The sequence below is a fragment of the Diadema antillarum genome, unplaced genomic scaffold, assembly GCF_040938485.1.
Source record: "Diadema antillarum isolate AM-2024a unplaced genomic scaffold, OU_Dant_1.0 scf00000098, whole genome shotgun sequence".
Classification (NCBI taxonomy): domain Eukaryota; kingdom Metazoa; phylum Echinodermata; class Echinoidea; order Diadematoida; family Diadematidae; genus Diadema; species Diadema antillarum.
Genome location: NW_027270987.1, coordinates 3,176,305 through 3,201,261, shown reverse-complemented (window position 1 = coordinate 3,201,261; position 24,957 = coordinate 3,176,305). Strand labels below are relative to the sequence as shown.

Below are 24,957 nucleotides of genomic sequence, written 5' to 3'. Positions count from 1 at the left end.
TATATATATTCAATATATACATATATATATATATATATATATATATGGAATTATCATTATGAGGAGGGGTAACCAACTCTTGAACCACCGAATACTCACCTTTTTGATAATTGTCAAAGATCAAAATGTAAACAATATACACGTACTTGTTTCATGTAGGCCAATCCGTTGTTGACAGTTTCAGTTTAAAAAGGCTACAGTTTTCTACACATCCATAATATGTATAACTGTCTTAAAACAATTCACCCTGATCATCATGATTGTGTCGCTGTCTATACTTGTTTGGCTTTGCACTTTTTTTTCTCAATTTTTACTCTGAGAGGGATTGGGAATGTGCCGTGCGTGTGTGCGTGTATACATGTGGAGGCATACAGTGGGGTACCCCATAATATGACAAACGAAGGAATATATCGAGAAATCAACAAAATTATAAGATCAATCACAACGTAAATCACATGAGACGATTTTGATTGTAATTTGACGAAAATAGAGCGCAAAAAGACAATTCAGAGATTGTGACGGACGAATCTGAGTTGTAAATGACGCTAATGTGCGCCAATTAGGTGATGGAGTTTATCATCTTTATACTAGTGCATCTGTGATAGAAGAACTTTTACGGCAAAAAAAAAAAGTGATTAAAACGAGTTGTTAAGAAACCTAATTAACTTTGTGTTTTCTCATGCTATTGCAGGATAGCGGCAATTGGTTCATTTTAAGCATCAAGTTCAATTTAAGCGGGATCCATGGTGCACAATTTGACCAACGATGTAGAAATTCCCGGTCACCATCACCTGAACGTGACTTGCGACGTCGAGTCGTCCTTCGTCAATGGATTCGCAGGCCTGCAATGGGGGCATATCCCGAAGGTCGTCGACGGTGCCCACGGCCCATCGAAGGGCGGCCGGTATCGAAGAGGCCGCCTTCACTAGAGGGCGCTTCTTCTTTCCCAGTTTATCCAAGGCTTCCTCGAAATAGGTCTTCAGTTTTTCAGAGTTTTTTATTTCTCCTTCATAATTGAACTGCTCTTCGTCTGTGTAGAAATAAGCTTAAAAGAAGAAAATATGGAGCTCATTTTTAGAGAACATTACGTGATTCTATATCTCTACATAGGCAATATGGATGCGTAACGCAATTTTTGAATACGGGAAGCATTCACTGAAGAAAGAATGTGGGGGTGTTATTGCCTTTGAAAAATAGGCAGATTTAATAAATTAATCTTACAAATTTCCATTAAGTAATAATCATTTATTAACATAATATTTTGCTCCAATTTCGTTGCAATTGGACAATCAAACACTTTTTATCAGTGTCAGAAGAGTTATGTAAAATAGTGGGCTGTCCAACGATGTTAACTGTCTCCACCAACCATGCCAATTATAACATTCATATATATTAACTAGTTCTCTAGACTAAACACACACTACAATGATTGCAGAGGTGTATTTATGAAATTCACTTCCATACCGCACAAGACAAGGAACACATGCATCCATATTAGAGGTACGGTTCACAACAACATACAAAAATAAACATAAGTGAAATTATACACAGGTTGATTTAACACAAACGTTTACAAAAAAAAAAAAGATAAAAAGTCACTGATTATTCTCTCACATTATTTAGAAAAAGAGAGAGGAAGTAAGAAAAAAAAACTAATGTCTCCAGTCTTGCTGAAAAGAAAGATGTATCATCCTTAGGGCATTCCTGCAGATATTGCAGGCTGCCATTTGATTAATGCAGATTCAAATAGACGAGTTGAGTTATAGTGGAGTTTCAACCAGGTTTTCCCAGACAACTTACGATGAGCTTCAGGCAGCGTGCCAGCTATCATCCAACTCGGGCAGAAGATGGCGGCATCGAAGTCAAAATCCTGTAAAGCACACAATAATCCAGTAGAAATTTTTCAGACCTGGGAAAGGTTTTAAGTACAAGGTGTTTTGGTGATTTGTCTTCTAGAAGGGTACTGGAGTAAATTTAGCTTGGTTGTCACCTTGGCAACCCCGGGCAATTTTTTTATTAGCCTCGTTAGCATAATTATACGAAATAAGCATATGTAAAATAATTATTACGTAATATATTCCTGATTTTAATAAATTTTTCTATAAACGAGGAATCCATTGACAACACCAATTTCAAATTTCAAATTATGCAAGTGTCTTAGATATTGTAATTAGCATAATGAGCTAATTTGAATCATCAACAACAACAACAAACCCTGTACTTAACAACTCTTCCAGGTCATGTACATGGTCTATGTCACCGTCTACTCGACTACAATCACATTACATACATTACAGGGCCCCCGGAGAGCAAGTCGCCTACACTTTGGGCTCTTTAAAAGAGAGATAAGAATTTTGAAACATAAGAAAATCCGATGACTTTCGAGATCATAACGATAACAAATGACAAATTTAACACAAAGAGGGAAATTAATGAAATAGGAAAAAATAGATGTATGTTGTATTTCTGTTTAACATCAAACAAAAAACAAAGTGGGGAACTAAAAGGGGAAGTAAGTATTTTATGTCAACTCTAAATTCAAATGACATAGGAGTAAAGCCACGAAAGTGATGAAATGGACATGATTTCTTTATGTCATTCTTTTAACGTAGAAATGTAAAATTCAAAGGACAAATTCATGAACCAAATATTTGTTAAAATTTTCCTAATTTGAAATAATGATTCATATTCCTTCCATTTTATTTTGCTAATACATATATTGCTTCTCTTCAATTATCATTTCAAGTTGGATTTGACAGAAGATTCTTCATTTTCCTTCATTTTTCCTGGACTCTTTATTTGGGGGGTGTACAAAGACATAGACTTCATAGGTTTATTTTTTTGAAATAAAGTCATGTTTCTTATTATTCACATTGTTTTATGGAAGAAAAATTACACAAGAATTATAACTTGTTCATTTTTGCTTTTTTTAATACTTTTGTGCCTTGGAAGACAAAAACGAATGTGTTCACCCATACATAAAGTTTTCCTTTCTATTGACATACCTGGTTGATAGCCAATTACTTACAGAAAATCATCATTAAACAATTGTTAAATGGTGTATCGGGCCTGATGCATTAATTTTTAGCCAAAAAATATTCTATGAGAAAGAAAAACTTGAAACATGTTAATTTTTTCTCTTTTTTGTTGTTGCTGTATACACATTGCACACGCATTTATTCATCTATTTATTCAGTAAATGATTATTTCACCCCTGTAGTAAATACGATTATATCAGAGATAAGAATGGACTCTGACTATGCAACAAATTATTGTAAGAAGAATGACTAGTGAAGAATGACTGATTTGTCAAGTTCCTTTTCGGCCTAATTTGCTTCACATGACCTTCTACACAGCTCCCCGTCTCAGACCCATTGCCAAGTTGTTTCTACTTTTCATCTTACTGCAAGTTTTGCCAGGACGCCTGCAGTCTTCTCTTTGGCTCTCATGCTGAACATGAGCACGCGGGTCACTGGTACGCCAAGCCTCTTCCTTTCCTTTTCCGCCTCTGAGAGGAACCATTCCTTGCATGATGCCACGCTCATATCATTGCTCGCTGTGTCGCAGTAGAAAGTCACGTGGTTCCAACGCACCACTTCGTGGCGGCCCGGTAACGAGCAGTCCTTCAACCCTGGGGGAATAATCATGTAACTTTTTGCAGTGTGTGTGTATATTAAATTAAGCAGTTTGAAAATGTATGTGAAGTTAAAACAAGTTACCTTTTTTCATAGTCGTAATAAGAGTAAATTCTTGTAAATACAGCAAAAAAATTGATCAATCGGGGGAAAAAATAGCATGTTATTATTTTGATATTTCGTTCATTATCACACAATGTGAATATATTATGCATGCCCATGTGTGACTTCATGATGTCATCACCTCACAAATTGCCATAGTGTGTACACACAATCTTGAAATGTCCATTATTTTAAAGTTTTTCAGACATCAGACAGGAACTATGTTACGTTTTACACTTTTATATAAAAAAAAAGTGTTGTGATTCTGATTAAGCAGCAATTCTTTGTACAAAAGTTTGAAAAACAAAGTGCCTAGGTTTAACTCTAATGAAGAAAGAAATTATTGAAGATTATGCAAATGAGAGATATATTTATTCTGTATTGGGTCCTCTCAACAAGTTCAAAGTGGGAGAGAAATGTGAAGAAACAAAACGACATGGAGGGCTAAAAAAATTTGGGAAAAAATTTTAATGCCAACACTGACGGCGTGGTCCTACCTTGTCTGAATGCATCGGGCAGCACAAATGGTTTCGCGACAGGAATACCTTCTTCCTCAGTCGATATCCCCGGAAGGTCTTTATAACAAATCAAAAGAGAACAGACGGAGAAATCTTTACCTTTGATATACTGCGTGTACAACACGATGCTAAATGCAGCTTTTCAGCATGTGCCGCAAATTGGAAACATAATTACTAACTGAATTCGTGATATGTTGCCAACTTTTGTGTGAAGGCAACTTTCTTGCATTAGACAAGAATTGCAGGATCTCAGGTGAAATTATTTGCCAATCATCGATTAGTGCTATGATAAAATGCAAAAAAAAAAAGACCTATACATGTATTAAGAAATTTGAAAATTCGTGGATCTAAATGATAGGTTGCACTTAAATTGACAAAACGTCATTAATTGATTTCTATCGATTCGTCTTAAAAATAATTTAAATAACCTTAAATGAATTATGGGGTTGCCAAAAGTCTCGCTCGTATTTTCCTAAACTATCATTACATTCCATGCAAAGATATTATCAAAAATTCCATCGAAATTGAACTGCCCAAAACGAATGCTCGAATTCACAGTGAGTTTCTGCACTTAACTAACGCTCGAATATCTTGTGTATTTCTGTACAAAACTGCCTCTCTAATTCACATTCAATTTCTGCACAAAACTAACGCTCTAATTACCTGTGCGATGAATTAACACTCAAATTCTCAGTTGATTTCGATCTGCACTGAACTAAGGCGCGAATTCCATCTGAATTTCTCCTGGGAATTTCTTCACAAACAAATGTCGAATTTCAAGCGTTTTTTGCACAAGATGACTGCTGTAAATCGATGTAAATTTGATAGTGATGTCACAATTTGAAATTAGTGAAATCATAAATTCCAATCTGTGATATATCACAAAATTGACTTCTTGATATCAAGAATGTGTATTTGTGAAATCTTGAATTGATTTGTGATATCACAAATTCGATGATGTAATAATAATTAAAAAAAATAGGGTTTGGTAATAAACTAATGGGTATTTGGGATAGCAGAAATAGTTTTAAATAGTAAAACGGCTTGCCATACCCGCGCAGTGGGCACACCTGTTGTCTGATGTATTGTAATCGATGTAATGGGATATGAAATATCATGTAGCAACCATGATTGAGTAAGCTCTGAGATATCAGTATTTCCGACGACAATTTTTGCCAAATATTTTTCATTTCCGTCATACGTTTGAGAAGAAAATCGACAGTTTTTTAGGCGTACGAGAACTATGTTTTGACTTTATTATGTTTTGACATTATTATGTTAAAGATACCTCAAATATATTTGCCTGAGTGATACCAAGCCGTAGAAAGCCATACTGGACATCAAGGATATTGATCATAGAAAGACGTTTATCCACATTTCATTTGATAGATGGATTACTAGGTTTCTGATCAAGCTATTCTCAACCTATACATGTACATTCCAAGAAATATCACCAGAAAAAATGGATGTGGAACAAACCGGTAAAATCAAAGCGACCAGGATGTTTCTCTTCAATCCAGCGCTTCGCCATCTGAACAGCCAAGGTGGCGTTGTTGGGTTGAAAGTCACCACGAAGACCAAGTTCGAACGCTTTGCCATCGGTCTCGTAAGCAGAGAGAGGAGGGCAAACGTAAGGGATCGCCTGTCAAGATGAATACAATGTGTTTCATGTACCTGTCATGTATTACACTGGTACAGTGGAACCAATATAAACATGTTGATTGTAAAAGGTATTAAGTAATATGCAATGAATGACAACATTTTCGTAGCAACATCGATGTATTGCAAAAATAATGCGACAAGTGCTGGAATGTTGTCAGATTCTTTTTTTTTTTCTGTCTATGCAACTTAAAATCTCTTGGACCTGCACCTTGTTTAATATTTTTTTTGAAATGGTTTGCTTTTACTGGCTAATTGGCTGCCTAGGACTATAGCAAGATGCTTACTCCAATTTCTTTCGTGCGCTCTGCGATCACCTTGAGGGGTCCTTTCGGCTGGCTGAGGGTGAAGTAAGGTCGGCCTTTCTGCAAGTTGATAGCGGTTACAGCGTTACAGAAAAACATTAAACGGTTGTTAACAAAAAATCAGTCAAAATATCAACTTTGTTGGCAAAAATAACATAGAATAAAGCAGCTAACCAATGATCGATATGATAATTCCAAGACAGTTTCCCATCTATTAAAATACCTAAGAATTCAATTCTCTAAATTTTCTTTAATTTCCTTGTCTTTGTAAATTGAATTCAAATTATTATCAATTTTGGTTTTTGTTCCAAGTAATATATATAATTGATTTTATCAACATTCAAATTAATCTGTTTGTTAACATCCAGCTATAAATGCTATTATGTTGAATTTTCATATGGAGAAAAAAGGCTTTTATGAAATACACCTGGGTCATCTGAAATGATATATTATCTAAATTATGTTCTGAATACGGTAAATCATTGATATTATATTGAAAAAAGAGAGTCCCTTAATAAACCATGCGGTATTCCGCTCTTTATTTTTTTGAGATCTGAGACTCCAGCAATATAACGTATTAATTGTTGACGATTTGTTTAGATATAAATTGTCAGTAATTTCAATGAGATGACCATTATCGTAATAGCGTACTCTTTGTGGTTAAAGAGAATGAGCTATGATATAGATGCTTTAGTTAAATCAATGAAAATAGCCCATAGCGCATTTTATGTATCAAATCAATTAGTTGTAATACTGCTCTTCCTTTTTTTGTTTGTTTGTTTGGTTGGTTGGTTGTATTTTTGCACTTTTCCACATTTCAATTCAAAATAACATCATTTATAATATTTTTCAACACCACGGACGAGAGGATATACAGTGTAAACATAACTTACAAAAAAAATACCAAATCTGATTTTTTTTTAAAAGCTATAAGTAATAATCGTCAAACAGAATTCAGAAATAATTGCACTAAAACCAATGCAAATGAAATATTTTTTGTTGAATGACTCCTGATAGATATAAATTGATTTTAACAAGTATGTTATGTTCATCTAATAACTCTATTAGTCTTATACAAATGAATTCTTATAACACTTTGGAGAATACAGGCAATACTGATATTGCTAATAAAATTGTTAACATCAGATTGTTTTCCTTGTGAATAAACTGCATCATTTTTCAATTTCTTAGGAAATGTACCAATGCGCAAACATTTTGTTCAAGTGATACATTTGTTTGATCGATTGCTTTAATCTACCAAGTTTTATTTCGAGTTTACCCTCTTCTAACAGTGTTTTCACTTGGAATGAAATCTTTAAAGACACTTCTCTACGATTTATTTACACCAGATGTATTTACTCAGCGCATTTAGTAACACATCATCAAACAAGAGTTTATGACCTTTTCAGTGCCAAACAAAGTGAAAAAAATAACATATCAATACTCCGATATATCATATATTAATATTTGCTGGCGAAAAACTACAGGAACAACGAAAATGCAGACTGCTCCGGGCTCCAGTTTTATTTTGTCTTAAATAGGATAACTGCTGCAGCTGCTGCAGGTAAGGTTAGTTCGAAATTCCAGCAGTAGCGTGATGTTAATTAACTTTCATGGTGTTATTTCAGCGGTAAGTAATTCTTACCTTAGCGATGCCCGATTTGTGCCAGGCAATACTCTCCAGTGTGTTTCCAAGATGTTCAGGGTGGTCCATGCCGAGAGTTGTGAGGCCCACAACAGTAGGGATCCTTTGTAATAGAGTGTGGAGGGTCAGTGGCGGCATAAATTGAAGTAAAAGAGTCGGCTTTCATTCGTCGATGGTCAAAATGAACATTATAGTCGCTTTGATAAAAGCCATGGGAGAGAACACAGCATGCTGATAAATCATATCACGCACACATTTGCAATTACCAATGACCCGGAAAAGGCGATAGTTCGTGATGTTTGGATCTTACGGTAACTCTATGATGATGTTTGGATATTATATGAAACTTGAATCGCTTTTAGGGAAATACTTATAATGATAAATTGCATTTTTATAGCTCTTCATACAAACATTTCTCAGTGCTTTGTTAAATTCACTACAGATGCATAATCATTTTCATAAATTTATTGAAACGAACTACAATGATATGTAAAAATTGTCAGAAAGGAGAATAAGATGCTTCACATGGTAGTTTAGATACATACACTTTTAAGATGACGACTTCATTCAATTTATTCATACCTAAAAAGTAAAATGAATGTGACAGTGGATTCTTTTCCATTTTCTCTGCGTGCTATTAGACTGACTCAATGAAAATTTAAAATCAGATACAAAGGTTCAAGCCATTCAAAATCTGTACCGTACTTACCGGAAAACATTCGAGTAGTCAGTTTCGCCTCCAATGAACACTTCAAAGATGACGACATCAACCTAGAATACAAACATATTGACAAGTGACTTTCAATGCTGGATGACACACGACAAAAAAAAAAAATTGTGACAAAAATGAACGACAAATGACGAGAAGCGACAACGATCATGTCGATAAGGCATACAAGAAAAAAAAAACATATATAGTATTAGTGCGTTTGACACGTATCGTATAGACATGTTTATGTTTCCCGATGCACTGAAAAAATATTGAAATTGTGAAAGCTTTCGCGATGTTATGAATACTTGTGTCGTAATCGTTACCCTTGAACGAAACGTGCCAGTATGACGCAGTGTCCTTCGTGGGCCTTGCTGAACAGTTGGCAAAGTGGATTCGTACTCAGGAAAAGATCTCAACACAACAGGGCATCATCAGTATGTCTTGATTATTCTCGTTAATTTTTTTCTGTTGGATAAATTATCATTTTAATTTGTGGTTGCTGTACCATTTACGTGAACTTCTTACAGGGAGAGAGGGGCGACAGTCGGTTTTATTTTTCCATGGCAATGAAAACTTCTTTGCTTCAGGCTTTCTTTTCTTCTTCTTTTTTTTTTCTTTTTGGTTACAGAGCAGAGAAAAATAAAAATCTGCAAAAGCGGTGAGCATTGGGTTCAATCTTTCAACTTGCAGAATATCATATAGCCTGGTATCGTGTGGAAAACGCCAGGGGAAAACGTTAAAAGCGGGGTCTGCTACTACTGGTTCTCTGAAAAAGATTTTTAAAGATTGTTTGATTTAGGGACTTTGACCCGGATCGATAGGAGGGGCGTGGTGCCCATTTGAACAAGTCGAGATCCCATTTTCCTAGAAATGCTATACCTGCCAAGTGTGTCATGCGGTTTTCAACAAGAAGATGAAAATGTAAAAAGCAATAGCTCGCTTGGTCCTCTGGATCAGGCGAGTTAAAACGACAGGGACACAAAACTACCATCTTCTCTGCTTTTTCTTTCGACTTTCTCTCGTCTTTCCCAGTTTGATATTCAATGATATGCAGTGTGTCTCCCCCCCCCCCCCAAAAAAAAAAATACAATTGAATTTTCGCATTGATAACTTTCAATATGATGAAACTGTCTGAATGCTATTTTAGGGTCTGAAGGTATAATATCTTAGCCCTATTTTGCTAGAAAATACCATTAAATTTGATTAAGTGGTCACAGAGATATGTTGATGGTTGAAAGCATGTCAAGGGTCTGATTCTTTAAAGTTTAGCACTTATGGTTGATCTTCGAACTGCATATTAATGTTTTAAAACAATATAGAAAACTTGGAGGGAAGAGATTCCTGACATGCTCTAAAAAAAAAAAAAAAAAAAATCCTCATTTCTCTTTGACCAATGAACCAAATCGGATCGGGTTTCTGTAGGATGTGGGTAATAAGTTATAGTTTCATACCCTGAAATTGTATTTTGATTGATTCACTATTTTTTTGATTAATCATTGCAAAGGGTCCCACACACACACGCACACACACACACACATACACAAACACACACACACACACACACACACACACACACATACACACACACAATGCAGCAAGAAAGAGATCCGAGGTCTTGACACACTTGTCTATGAATTCATGGAATCCTGGTTTCAGACCTGGTTCGGTTCACCTTTTCTTTGAGACATATGTAGAGTCCCAATATCATCAAATAATTAAAGACATTTGGGCCGCCCTGGTCAATCTCCACCGCGTTGAAATTCTCCTCGACTTTTTCAAACATCTCTAAAAGCTCCAGGCCGTAGGTTGCAAACATTCGGCGCGGAACCACTTTACCACCCAAACGTATTCGTTCTCTTGTCTCGGTCATCGGGGGCGAGCTGGCAAGGACAGAACAGCACATTTGGTGATTAGGACATTTGGGATTCACAGTATTACGAAAACTCAACCTGTCTGAAAAATATACAATCTCCGTGTATGCACACACGTAAACATACTAGGCGTCAAAGCACACCCTCAGTGATGCATTATCCCACCATTACTGCAGTTCTATAGATTAGCTTTACGCACAAAAGTATAGTATCTCAAATTCAGTCATACATATTTACATACATATAATGCATATATGAATTTATATATGTACATATATATATATATATATATATATATATCAAAATATGAAAGTTCTGCGACGGTGTGTAGTAAATAGATATCAAGTGTAAAAACAGTCGTATAAACACCGCAGGAGCCAAAAAATTGGACTGACGTTTCGGTCAAAGACCTTTATCAAAGTAGATCTGAACATAAACAATTTGATGCAAGAAACAATTTGATGCATGGCGTCCAGCCAGCCTTTTGTTATCATCATTCGTATCTTGGCAACTTATGCGTCTTCTTAGATTCTTGCATCAATTTTTTATGTTCAGATCTACTTTGATAAAGGTCTTTGACCGAAATGTCAGTCCAATTTTTTGGCTCCTGCGGTGTTTATACGACTGTTTTTACACTTTATATATATATATATATATATATATATATATATATATATATATATATATTATTTATAATGCATGAATAAATATATGCATACATTTATATATATATATACTTATGTATTTATACAAATAAACTGATGTCCATTGGGATGAGAACCTCTGGGAAGAAGACACTACTATGGGAACTATAATTCCTGAAGTTAAAACAAGTTTCTACAGAGATCACCAGAGTCACTGTCTCGATAAACAGCACAAGTAAGATTGTATTTGCATAGTGTAAAATAAACAGACAAACTTATTACTTCTCCCAAGTCACAACTCACCATATCATCCCCGTTTTAAATCCACACGTCTGAAGGATTTTCTCTGTGAAGTAGCACGTGGAACCTTTGCCCTTTGTTCCTGTCACGTGAATCACCGACAACTGGTCCAGATCTTTCTGTGAAATGGAGCCATAGTGAATCGGCTTTAAGTATGCTTTAGCAATTCACATAGTGGCTGAAATATTATAGAAAACATTGATTTTTCATTCAAGTATCGATAATAACAATAATGATATTGTCGCAAGCAACAATGATACAATTTACTATCTACCATTTTTATTTTTGTTACAAAAGAAACCAGTGAGTGTCATCTGCTTCAAAGGACCTAGAGAGCATACTGGCCCTTTATTTCATAATTTATACAGAATGACATAATATGTTGTAATTGGATCTGTAATGTTCGGCCTTATTCATCATGATTTGCCGCATGACATGTCTGATTATTGTTTTAAAATTGAGTATGGCCATGATACAAGACTTAAACTATGAGCTAAAGCTTTCACAAAGTATGAATTATAAACTAGCAGAAATCAAACCTAAAATTGATAAGCATTTAATGCCATATGAGGGTAGAATAATTTGTGGATGTTTTCCAGGAGATCTAAAGAATAAACATTCACGTAACGCTTTGGAAGCGAAATTAAGAGGAAAGGGAATCAGCAGCCTACATGAAGAAATTATAGAAATACTTTCGACCTACGTGGCGCAAGAAAAAAATCAGGATTTTCTAGGCATTCCGGAGAAACAGAGCGTAGCTGCGGAGGAGGTTAAGCCCCTTTTACTGTTTTACACTTTCACGGATCGCTTCACGGATGACCACGGATCGTCATCCGTGATGTTCCGGAGCGTGCACAATCACGAATGTCCTCTCAATGCCGGAGTGAATACGATCCCAGCTGGGTGTCTACACGGACAAGTACGGTGCCTACAAGGACCGACACGGTAGGAACGCGAACTACACCGGGAACATTATATACGGAGCTTATACACGGACATCAAGGAAGAGCACGGATGCAACTGGGTCCCTTCACGATCCTTACACAGATATCCCTAAAATGTTGACAGATGACTTTTGCTTTGTAGGCACTCATTTGATACTTTATCATTCTCGGGCGAAATGCCTTCAGAGCTAAGTATGACAAGCACACCAGAAAATCTACAGTTGCCTACAAATGCTTCTGCTTGTTGACGTCATAAAGGTAAAACTCTTTGTTGCAAACTCTCATTTTGCGGCAACATCATGGTATAAAGAAAGCAGACCAAACAGAAAAAAAAAGAGATTTGTATGGGTCACTGAAGCTTGCTTCTCAGGTGACCACTATTATGGGCAGTATGAGGGGTTGATGACTGAACTGATGGGGGAAGATGTGAGCAAATTTCATGGACTTTATGAGCTCACACTGCCAAAATGCAGGAAGAGTATGTATTTATTAATCAAGCAAGCCTTTTTTTTTTTGTCCACGGACATGCCGGAAGATCAAGGATTATGCCAGATAACTTCACGGAGTCAACATGGTGAAGCCGGAAACAATACGGATGATCCGTGATGTGATCTGTGAAAAAAGGCTTAGTAATGTACGAGCTTCTGATTAACTCTTTAAAATATCTGTGGAAGAGGTGGCGGGGATTGAATGTCAATGTAGACTTATTCACAGAGTGCCTTGCAAGAACAAGCATAACAAAGCTCACTAACTACGCTACCAGGATAACGTAAAGATCGAAGAAAATTGCCCCCTCCCCCCCCCCCCCCCAAAAAAAAAGGAAAAATAATAAATAAATGGAAGGCACCAGCCTGTTCATTACACAGGGTCTTCCAGGTATGTAGGATCCGCATGTCACGGTGTGCACAAGGAGATAGGCCCTACTAGGCTCGCCTACTACCTCCTTAGATGGTGTGCTCAGGTGCCAACGCTGATTGAAGCACAGAAGGAAGGCAAGATGGCGTTATTTTTTTCCAACAGCGAACCAACGAAGCTATTCATGGACAGGGTACGGTCGCCTCGCGATATGTTCGTCTAGGTTTTGTTCGTTGTTGTTGTTGTTGTTGTTGTTTTGTTTTGTTTTCTACATATCCGCATCGATAACGACAACGGCGTCAAGCGCACAAGCATGAGTTCTATAAAACACGTTTTTAGACCTACTCACAACTCATGCACGCTTCAGAAAACACAATGACTAGTATATCGTCAATCGGGCATGTTACTATAAAGCCAGTGGCGTATCTAGGGCGGGGGGCAAGAAGGCACGTGCCCCGGGCGCCACTCCTTGGGGGCGCAAAAACCCGAAAAAAACCACACACACACAAAAAAAAAAAAACGAAGAAGAAGAAGAAGAAAAAAAAAACTCTCCCGGACCGGCTGGGGGGAGGAGCAGAAAAACAAATCAAACAAATTAAGAACAAAACGTGATGATGACGCGGAAATATACAAATTTCGGCTTATTGATCGCGCGTACCAATTTAGAGTATTTTTTCAAGTCCTCAGTTTGTTAGTATAAATCGTCATCTATAAGGCCGTCACTACAGGTGTACATCTTGATTAGAATTGCAAGGTTTAATAAGCAAAAATGACAAGAATTACATGTTTCGTAAGCTGCAATACAAACATTTTCAGCTAGATCGCTGCGCTCGCTCGCCAAAATTTATATATAAAAAAGATAAGAACAAAACGTGATGATGACGCGGAAACATACAAATTTCGGCTCACTCGCGCGTACTAACTCAGAGTGTGTTTTTTCAAGTCTTCAGTTTGTTGCTATAAATCGTTATCTATAAGGCCGTCACTATAACTTGATTAGAATTGTAAGATTTAACAAGCAAAAAATGACAAGAATTCCATGTTTTGTAAGCTGCAATACAAAAATTTTCGGCGAGCTCGCTGCGCTCGCTCGCCAAAATTTATTTAAAAAGAGTGAGAACAAAACGTGATGATGACGCAGAAATATACAAATTTCGGCTCACTCGCACGTACTAATTTAACCCTATAAAGCCCAAGCTATTTTGACCCTTTCCAGGCGAAAGGGGGGGGGGGCACATTGTGCCCCCCTATATAACTTCTTTATTATATGATGTATGACCGTCATATTTGGCACATGGGGAGAGCAGCTCATACTCTACATGACCCAACATTTGAAATTTCTCGAGGTCATCCACTGAGGGCGCTATTTACCAAAATATAAAGATATACATAGGAAATATGCTAAAATCATGTTTTTTCTTTTTATTTCTTTATCCCCAGTAAATATGTTTCTATTTCATATCAATCATTTTCATATTTACCATAAAGGAAAAGCAAGTCAACCTTCACTATTTGTGATGGTTGAAATTCCTCAAGGTCAACATGTGGGGGCGCTATTCATTGCAATGTGAAGAAATATATGAAACCTATGATGTATTGCTTGGAATGGGTACATATATTGGTATCACATTTCATATTTCCAAAATATTGAAATTTTGAGTTTACAGATTGATAATATGATAAACAAATGATATTACAGGCAAAGCTTGTGTGAAAATAACCCAAAATAAAAGGTTAGTCTTTGAAAAATGCTGTACTTTCAATTATTTCTATTATATCTATTGTTTCATGCCTATGTCATGTAAAAATAAAGGAAATAATAAGAAGAGCATTTCAGGGTAATTCACAACCATTATTACTTCACATTTTGGTCCTTCAGCAAATTACAGCCAAGAAAACCCCCATTTCATCCATTATTATACTGTTAACTGAAATTGGAACAGAAAATCATGCAAAATCTGACGAACATGGTTGTCACTTTACGGTTTGCCATGGCAACCAGCAATATCGGACATAGCTAAATTATATATCAAAATGTTTGCAATAAGATTCTAGGAAAATTCACCGAATTTGGTTGAAATCGAGTAAAGGGTGTGGGAGTGGCAAACGAAAATATGATAGGGGGCACAATGTGCCCCCCCCCCCCTTGGGCTTTATAGGGTTAAAGTAGTTTTTCAAGTTCTCAGTTTGTTGGTATAAATCGTTATCTATAAGGCCGTTACTATATCTTGATTAGAATTGTAAGATTTCATGAGCAAAAAATGACAAGAGTTCCATGTTTTGTAAGCTGCAATACAAAAATTTTCGGCTCGCTCGCCAAAATTTATAAAAATTTATTACATTTAAATCACCCTCAAAAGGAGCCCTTTTAAGTGCTTGAAAAAGCATATCACGTGGACTTTTTTTAAAGTCCCTACCGGAATGGGGTTGGGGTTGAACACTTTTTCAGGAATTAGGGGCGCAATTTTCGCGCTTGCCCCGGGCGCCGTTTTCCCTAGATACGCCACTGTATAAAGCTCGGTATGCTCCCCTAATTTCCCCCTACTGTCCATCACACAAAGCATTGCACTGCATTACAAAGTATTCACTTTGGGGGACAGCTAGCCCAAAGACTAGAGTCAGCCGCGAATTCTATACGAGAATATATCATGATGGGGAAGACTGCGCATGCTCATGCGCTTTGAGTTTACACAAACGGACTTGCATGTACTTCGGCCCAGGGGAAAAAATAAAAAATAAAATAAAACAAAAAATATATAATATGTACATGTATATATAAACAACTCAACAAGACACAAATCCTCTCGAAAATCTTTTCAGCTCTCAACATTCCAAAGCCAAAACGCCTCTTGATATGATAATGTTCTATGGTATCAGCATTGAAATGATTGTATGTCATTCGGCGCTTTCTGCAAACCAGCCCATTTGAAATCTGTAGGCGCAAGCTAGAATGGTTGATTCGTTTATAGTCAAATGCAAATTCACACATCGCCTCATATTCGCTTAATACATCCTTCAGGATTCTCATTAATGATTCCACACAAATTTTGCTTGCTGTACGGTGTACCACGGGCAAATGATATTCGTTGTTACTTTGTCATAGAATAGATATGCACTGGAAGCGTTATCTCTTATTTCGGAAACCGGGTATGAGACATTTTGGAAGATGTGTAATTTATAGGTTTTGTCCGATTGAAGGTCTTGCTCAACACACACACCTTCGCTAGATTGCACTCACGTCCATTCCAATTTGTTTGAGAAACTTCCTTGATGTACTCGCCCGCAGATCTCGGCCCGAAGGAATGTTATCGATATTAACTCGATACCGGAGGTTCCGTCGAAATTTATCTTGCCAAAGCTGTGATGAACAAAGCAAAATTAAAATAAGAACATGGACTGAGAACAGAAAAAGTGGTTGTCTATTATTGCCTCCCTGCATGACGAGTCTTCCAATGTAAATTCGATGGGTAGGCGTGACAAGGGACATGAGACAAATTCGTTAACGCAGCTGGTCGTCGGGGATGAAGATTAGTATATATATATATATATATATATATATAGATGTATATAATAATAATAATAATATATATATATATATATGTATATAATATATATATATATATATATATATATATATATATATATATATATAGCAGCAATAGGTTTCCTGCTCGGAGTCCAAGAAAGTATTGTGTATGTGCGTATCTTATTATGAACGCGCTACCACTGACGACGCATCTTTTATTTCGATTTATATCTGCTTCAAAATAAAATCTCCCATTGACTTGACAAAGCCCTATGGACAAAAATTCGTCAAAACTACTGTTGTGAATTTACATACATTAAAAGATATATACATATTTACATGCGAATCTTACCTGTACAATAACAGTTTAAAGAAAAAAGATAAACTCTACAGCATGGATGCCCTCGGTCATATTTCTCCTGTCCATTGAAAAAAAAAATGTTTTTTTTTAGTATGAAATAGTAATATTGTGCATCACTCAAAGTACCGAATCGAAAATACATGTATTTAGTTTAATCACTTGCCCTTATTAGTAGTATAGGTGTACGTATAGCGTCATAAAAATATGATTCATATTTCTATTGTTCTAGAACAAAAGAAATATGAAAAGACAAAAGAATTATGAATTATGAAATATGGATTATGATATGATTTATGATAAAAAGATGGATTATGATATGATTTATGATAAAAATATGGATTATGATATGATTTATGATAAAAAGATGGATTATGATATGAATTATGATAAATCGATGAATTATGATAATAGATATGAATTATGGATATTTACATAACAATAGAAATTGGAAAGAACAAAAGAATGTATGAAATATGAAAAATGAAAGATGAATATTCATGAGATATGAATTATAGATATGAACGATGAATGATGATTATGAAATATGAATATTTATGGATCGATATGAAATATGAAGAATGAATTATGAAAAATATGCTATTGTTTTAAGAATCCGCGTCATTGTTTCATCATATTCTTTTGTTCTCACATCGAGAGATATTTTCGAAGGCAATGGTCGAAATGGTCATAATGACGATTGCAATCGTATTCATGACATTTGTTTGATTTGATGACGTCACTCCGACAAGTTCGGACCTGTCCTCTGACCGACGCTCGCCCGATCGAAAACAAAAGAACTTTAAAAAACGAAGAAATACATAAAAATGGGGGCGTGTCCTCTGACCGACGCTTGCGCAATGCTTGCGCAATCGAAGACAAAAGTCAGGGCGTGTCCACTGACCAACGCTCGGGGACTTAAAGACAAAAGACTGGAAAAACAAAGAAATACATAAGACTGGACCTCAAGTTCACGATAAGTTCGGACTTGTCCTCAGACCGACGCTCGCACACTCAAAGACAAAAGACTAGAAAAACAAAGAAATACATAAGACTGGACCTCAAGTTCACGATAAGTTCGGACTTGTCCTCTGACCCACGCTTGTACGCGAGCGAAGACAAAAGAATTTTTAAATAAAGAAATACATAAACTGGACCTGGAGCCAGTGACGGGTTCGGACTCGTCCTGCATAAAACAATAGATGCCTCATACATATTCAAAGAGATGGTGGCGTCCTTTGCAAAGCAAAAGAATAAAAACTCGAAGAACATGCGAGAGGGACACATTTCAATTTGAAACCTTCCGAGAGCATCACATGTTACAGAATGTCTCAGCCGAATATCGCCAACACCTGGTGTCCCGAAATGCAGAGGACGGTGGAGAAGGTGGACTTGCTGATGTTGACGGAGTATCTAACTCTCATCGAAGTCTTGAAACGGGTGCAAAACGTGCCAGATTCTCCAATAGACGGTACTCCCGAAGATCCACAGCGCAAAGTGTTCCAGGCGGTTCATCATTTGGACCCAATGACTGTGGAGAGAGTGTACCCTTACGTTGGCAGGGTGCTCTGGATGAGACCAGATCTCGTCGAGTGCGGTTTTTTCCTGGAGTACATCAAATTTATTCTGAGGGGAGAGACTCAACAGCAGCTGGAACAAAGAAGAGTCAACATAGGGAGACACGTGGAGGGGATAGAGGCCGCTGTGAGAGTGGTCTACAGGGCCTTGGGGCTCGAGACCGGCCTGCCCGACATTGTCTTGACGGACCCTCAGTGGAACGTGCTTTAGACGAACGACTGCTATTAACGGTGATAAAGGACACATTTCCTTCCGACTTTCACGCCGTAGACACCGAGACAATCTTACGCGCATGTCGGACAATTGCAAGCGAGGAACAATTTTCCCGTGTGCGACGAATCAAGCTTCGAGGCAATGAGAGGTTCGACGATTGTATAGAGGCCCTGCTCAAAAATTGTATAGAGAACCCCAATCATCCCAACAAGTACAAACGTTCGCTGATGGCTCTATGCTATTTTGTCAACATCTACCAATATGCCTGCATACCGGACGAGCGGAAAGAGGAATTTCGCGCGCAATTCGTGGAAGGACTCAAACGCTACAAAGTGCGCTGGTCGGAACACGCTCCGAAAATGACTGTTGGACTAATGTCGCGATACGTTTTACATTTTTGTCTGTATATGTTGTATAATGTATGGAATGTAGATGTTAATAGAATGTGAATTGATTCAAGCAACGAAATTCGCTGCACTGTGTGTATGCGTGTACAATAAATGATGCGTTTCATTTTCAAATGATTTTTTTTACTCGTTACCTTGTCTATCATTGATGCCTTTTATGTCATTGCAACGTGAAAGGAATGCCATTTCTGATGTTTGCTTCTGCAGTGTGTGGTTGCTGAGACGAATAATGTCTAATTCATTTGAGAGAGCGTTAGAGGAAATCTATTACGATCCTCAACATCCAGCTAGTTTCGGTGGTGTCAGTAAGTTGTGGAATGCGGTGAGAGAGGTGGAAACTGAAAAAGCGAGCTTGCAGGGTGTCAGAGACTGGTTAACGAAACAAGATGCGTATACAATGCACGCACCGGCGAGAAAGACATTTAAGAGAAATGTTGTGAAAGTGAGAGGAATCGACGAAATCTGGGAGGCTGATCTTGTAGATGTTCAAAATTTGAAAAGGTTTAATAATGGTTATCGCTACTTACTGACGTGTATAGATGTACTGTCGAAATATGCTTGGGTGGTTCCTTTAAAAAACAAAAAATCAAAAGACATTGTCGGGGCATTCGAAAGCATCTTGAAAGAGGGCCGAGTGCCTGTAATGCTACATACAGACAAAGGTTCGGAATTCACAAACAGACATTTTCAGAAATATCTCGAGAAAGAAGGCATTCACTTCTACACAACAGAAAATGAAACCAAAGCCAGCGTTGCTGAACGATTCAATAGAACGCTGCGAACAAAAATGTGGCGCTTCTTCACATTCAAAAACACTTACAGGTATCTCGGTGTAATAAAAGATTTGGTCAAAGGCTATAACAACACCATTCATTCTAGTATTGGCATGAAACCAAAAGACGTGAATATTGAGAATCAAAAGCGTGCCATAAAAAGTCTCTACGGTAGGGCAATGCGAGGGAAGAAGCGTACAGCTCCACGATTCAAGTATGAAATCGGAGATCAAGTTCGTATTAGTAAAAGCAAACTAAAGTTCGAAAAGGGTTACGAAGCAAATTTTTCGAGGGAGGTCTTTACAATCAGCTCCCGCGTCAATAGGAGGGTACCTGTCTACAGAATAAAGGATTACAACGGGGAACGAGTGAAGGGTACGTTCTATGAAAGGGAATTGATAAGAGTTTCGAAAGACAAGGAGACTACTTACAACGTGGACAAGGTTTTACGCACGCGCATGCGCAATGGGCAGAAAGAATACCTAGTTCGTTGGTCAGGGTATGGCAAAGAATTTGATAGTTGGGTTCGACACTTAACTCCGCGTTAAAAACACGATTCACGTTACTCTCGTTATCATTCTTCGCTTTGAACAAAGGAGAAGAGGCTGATCGAACATGGCTTCTCAATTTTACGTGACGCTGCCCAGTAATAGTTCCATGTCGTACTATCCAAATAACAAAACGTGTCAGTTTACGACGCGGCTTCACGCACCTCTCTCACTCAACGAAGATTACGAGGTGGGGTTGGCAGAAGTTCAATTTCAGTGCACGTGGTATAATGTACGACATGATAACAACACCCTCACTATTTACGATAATGAAGTAGAGGACGACGCTGTTCCATTGATGAAAAAAATTGAGATTCCTGCGGGATATTATAATTCTGGAGAGGAACTCATTGACTCGATCAACGAACAGTTCCGGAGAAAATTACGTAAAAGCATCACATTTTATTACAAGAGGACCCAACGAAAATGTTTCATCCGATTAGAAGGAAATACGGCGCTCCTCATTCCCTGTGGTTTGGCTATGATGCTCGGGTTTGAAGGGGAATGCCATCTCACGGAATCAACACTGAGTCCCATGCCAATGGATGTACACATGAAATTTCATACATTTTATGTCTATTCTGATATCGTTCAGTTTCAACACGTAGGTGACGCTGCTGTACCTTTACTGAGGACGATAGCAGTCATTCCGGACAAGGATCGCGATAATATCGTCAATACCTATATCACTCCGCATTACGTCCCTCTTAAGCTTTACAATTTTGAAACGATAGAGATTATATTAACAACCGAATCGGGTGAAGTGGTACCATTTGAACGCGGGAAAGTGATCGTGAAGTTACACTTTAGAGAGCGCTCTACGAACTAGCTGGACGCTAAATTTACACAGCGATACGTCTAACTATGGTGGTATTTCGCGCACCGGCAAGGATTTTTCACGACCAATATGGCTCGGGATTACCCGTCTTCCGCGGGGCATCCATGCAGAGAGGACACGGGCTGGGTAGTCTGGTGAAGGGGCTCTTCAAAGTCGCAACTCCTCTCTTAAAAAGAGGGGCTGTTGCTTTGGGAAAAGAAGCTATGCATACAGGCATGAACATTGTTCAGGACACCATCAACGGACAATCTTTTAAAAGCGCAACTAGAAAAAATGTGGCTCGGGCGGGAAAACACCTGGCCTCAAAGACTGTTCGAGCAGTAAAGAAAAAAATTGGGAATCAGACTGGAGGAGCGCGATTAGTAGTTGTAGGAAGAGTTAAAAGAAGGAGGCGAGGAAGGAAGCGTATCATTCGGTCTCGAAATTCTCCAGCGAAAAGAGCTCGCTTGCGCGACATCTTCGATTAATTCGGACTATTCGTTTACCAGTCTCATACACTCCTTGCTGTCTTTGCTGAACATGGCGCTTCTACACGACAAGAGCGATGTCTGCTGCAAGTCCGAATTGGATTTGTTCACGGTACCACACACTCAAATGAGCATCGTCAAAGGACCATGGGTAGAATATCACCCCGTTAGCAGCATCACCGATGAAGGGCCCATTGAATTCAACGTGTTCGGCACGTCGGAAGAATACTTGGACCTCTCTCAGACCATGCTTCAAGTGACAGTCAAAGTTACGAACAATGATAACACGGCTTTACCAGCTGATGCCCCAGTTGGTCCCGTAAACCTGTTTCTCCCATCTCTCTTTGCACAAGTTGATATCATGCTCAATGAAAAACTAGTGTCTCAGCCGTCGAATACATACCCTTACAGAGCGTACATCGAATCTCTGCTGCACTATGGAGGAGAGACCAAAGAGTCTCAACTCACTCAACAACTATATTACAAGGACAAAGCGGGGAAAATGGATGCCGTTAACCCGCTGGCAAGCTCTGCAGAAGCTAATCCCGGTCTGGCGAAAAGACATGGATTCATCGTCGAGAGTAAATTACTTTCTCTACTTGGTCCGATTTACGCCGACATTTTTTTTCAAGAAAGACTGTTACTCCCGGGGGTTGATTTGAAAATCAAGTTAAATCGTAGCAAAGACGCATTTTGTCTTCTGTCTTCGACGGAGAATGCCCGATATAAAATTAAAATAGAATCTGCTGCCCTCTACGTTCGCAGAGTAAAGACCAGTCCTACCATCATGTTAAACCACGCCAAGGCCTTGGAGAAGACAACCGCGAAATACCCCGTCAACAAAGTAGACGTGAAGTCCTTTTCCATTCCTGCAGGAAGCATGTCGATTAATAAAGACAATCTATTTCACGGACAGTTACCAAATCGGGTGGTCGTAGGATTCGTTGACACAGACGCCTTTAACGGTACTTTTGGCAAGAACCCCTTCAACTTTAAACATTTACGCCTCAACTTCATCTCCCTCACTATTGACGGAGAAACGGTGCCGATGAGACCATTACGTCCTAGCTTTGCAGCGGGAGCTGGACAAAGTTACATTCACGCTTACAATTCACTATTCATGGGAACCAACCGACTGTTTGTAGACAAGGGAATTAACATCAATCGAGAAGAATACTGCGAAGGTTATACCCTTTTTGCATTCGACCTCACGCCCGACCTATCTGACGGATGTCACTTGAATCTCATCAAGCAAGGAAATCTGCGCTTAGAGCTACAATTCGACGTGGCCATTCCAAACACCGTCAACTGTATCGTCTACTCGGAAGGACAGGGACTGATTCAGATTGATAAAAGCAGAAACATCATCTACGATTACCAATAAAACCTCTTCCGGACAACCGACTGCCGAAATATTCTAATCGACTATGGATACATCGCAGATTCAACGTTTCTTAGAGAACGATCCTATTGTCAAGCCCTATTTCAAAGGAGTATATGCGTCAAATTGTCTACCGCGATCAATTAGTGGGGCGAAGCAGTGCTTCATCGCGAATACCGATCCTAGCGATAAACCAGGAACACACTGGGTGGCTTTCTACTTTTGCAACGGAAAAGGCGAATTCTTTGACTCTTACGGATATGAACCCTTAACTTACAGTCTTGACTTTGTAAAGTTTTTGGACAATAATGCCTCGGCATGGTCCTCTAATTCCAAACGGCTACAAGGAACTGTATCCACAGTTTGCGGACAATATTGTATCTATTACGTGACGAAACGAGTAGGGGGTCAAACAACTCGAAGTGTATTAAATGTGTTTGGCAAGGATTATACGAGAAATGATAAGAGAGTGAATGATTGGTTTAATCGACGTTCTGATGTTTCCCATCGTGTTCATGATACATCTTTTACTCTATTACAAATCGCACGTAGCTTCGATAGTTTGTAAGAAGATATTGTAATAGCGTGTATAACGTAGTGTAAACTTCTCTCTTGATGTGGATTGCTAGATATCTAACAGTATTTAACTTAGTAGTAATTTGTATATATCGTATGTGCAAGCCTGTACTATTACCTTTTTTCTCTCACTCACTCTCTCTCTCTCTCTCACTCCCTCACTCTCTCTCTCTCTTTTATTATATATATATATATATATATATATATATATATATATATATATATCATATAACTCCAAATCATGAATATATGTTCTTTCATGTCTGGGAAAGCTAGTTTGAAAATAAGAGAATTAAGTTTGTACCTTTATGTCGAAACGTTGAGTGATTGTGACAGTTTGTTACCAATGGAATATATTATCATTTACAATTCATAGACCATATATTACTTAGGTTAGCGTACCTAGCGTAACAACCGCTTGAATACTTTGTAAAATTAGGTAACCTATATATATATATATATATATATATATATTAGATTAAACTTGGGCTGGGTTTCGTTCTTCATAGTAATACACACTTTGTTATTTTCGTTACGAGTATATGTCTCATTTTCTCTTTCGCTCTTCGTTTTCTTTCTCGCTTCTCTTTTCCTCAGTCACGCTGTATAACACATATCACACAGGACAAAACAAAAATAAGATGTAACGAGTGCGTTTTGTATCGTAAGAATATTGTACGTGGTACCCGTTTTATTTTCTCCAATAAAACAACAGACTATAAATATGTAAATAAATTACTCCTTGTTGTACTTGTTTTTCTTTGCTTCCTTCTACGTTTTGTGATTGTGAGAAAAAAATCATTACACCGTGCAACGAACAAACTATATACATTTCCACTGGATACGTAAAGAACTATTCCTCATATAAAAAATACGATACATTATTCAATTATGTTTCGATGTTCAAGCATGGCTTAAATCATACATGGTGATGAAAGAATAATTAACAACTTATAAACCATTGAGGTGATGTAGTCATCAATCTGCAGAATCTGCGTGAGACATTTTACAGTGTATTTCCGTTTCGTCAAAGTTATTAATTCTAGGTAAACAGACATTAAAAAAAAGAAATTTGCATGCGTTACATGCACAGATTTAAAAC

At 37.8% G+C, this 24,957-nt stretch overlaps 2 protein-coding genes across 2 annotated transcripts; one reads left to right on the top strand and one right to left on the bottom strand.

The window, feature by feature from the left end:
• Window positions 1-725: 725 nt before the first annotated feature.
• LOC139718669 (folylpolyglutamate synthase, mitochondrial-like) lies at window positions 726-21,952 on the bottom strand. Its single transcript, XM_071630125.1, has 11 exons — window positions 21,917-21,952; window positions 11,395-11,510; window positions 10,249-10,456; window positions 8,574-8,635; window positions 7,865-7,967; window positions 6,202-6,279; window positions 5,735-5,897; window positions 4,235-4,312; window positions 3,405-3,631; window positions 1,801-1,870; window positions 726-1,045 (listed from the first exon to the last, which is right to left on the bottom strand). The coding sequence occupies exons 1-11, from the start codon at window positions 21,950-21,952 to the stop codon at window positions 726-728; spliced, it is 1,461 nt and encodes a 486-aa protein (XP_071486226.1).
• On the top strand, window positions 21,951-23,282 carry LOC139718668 (uncharacterized protein F54H12.2-like). Its single transcript, XM_071630124.1, has one exon. It carries the CDS (start codon window positions 21,951-21,953, stop codon window positions 23,280-23,282), a length of 1,332 nt encoding a protein of 443 aa, XP_071486225.1.
• Window positions 23,283-24,957: the final 1,675 nt, after the last annotated feature.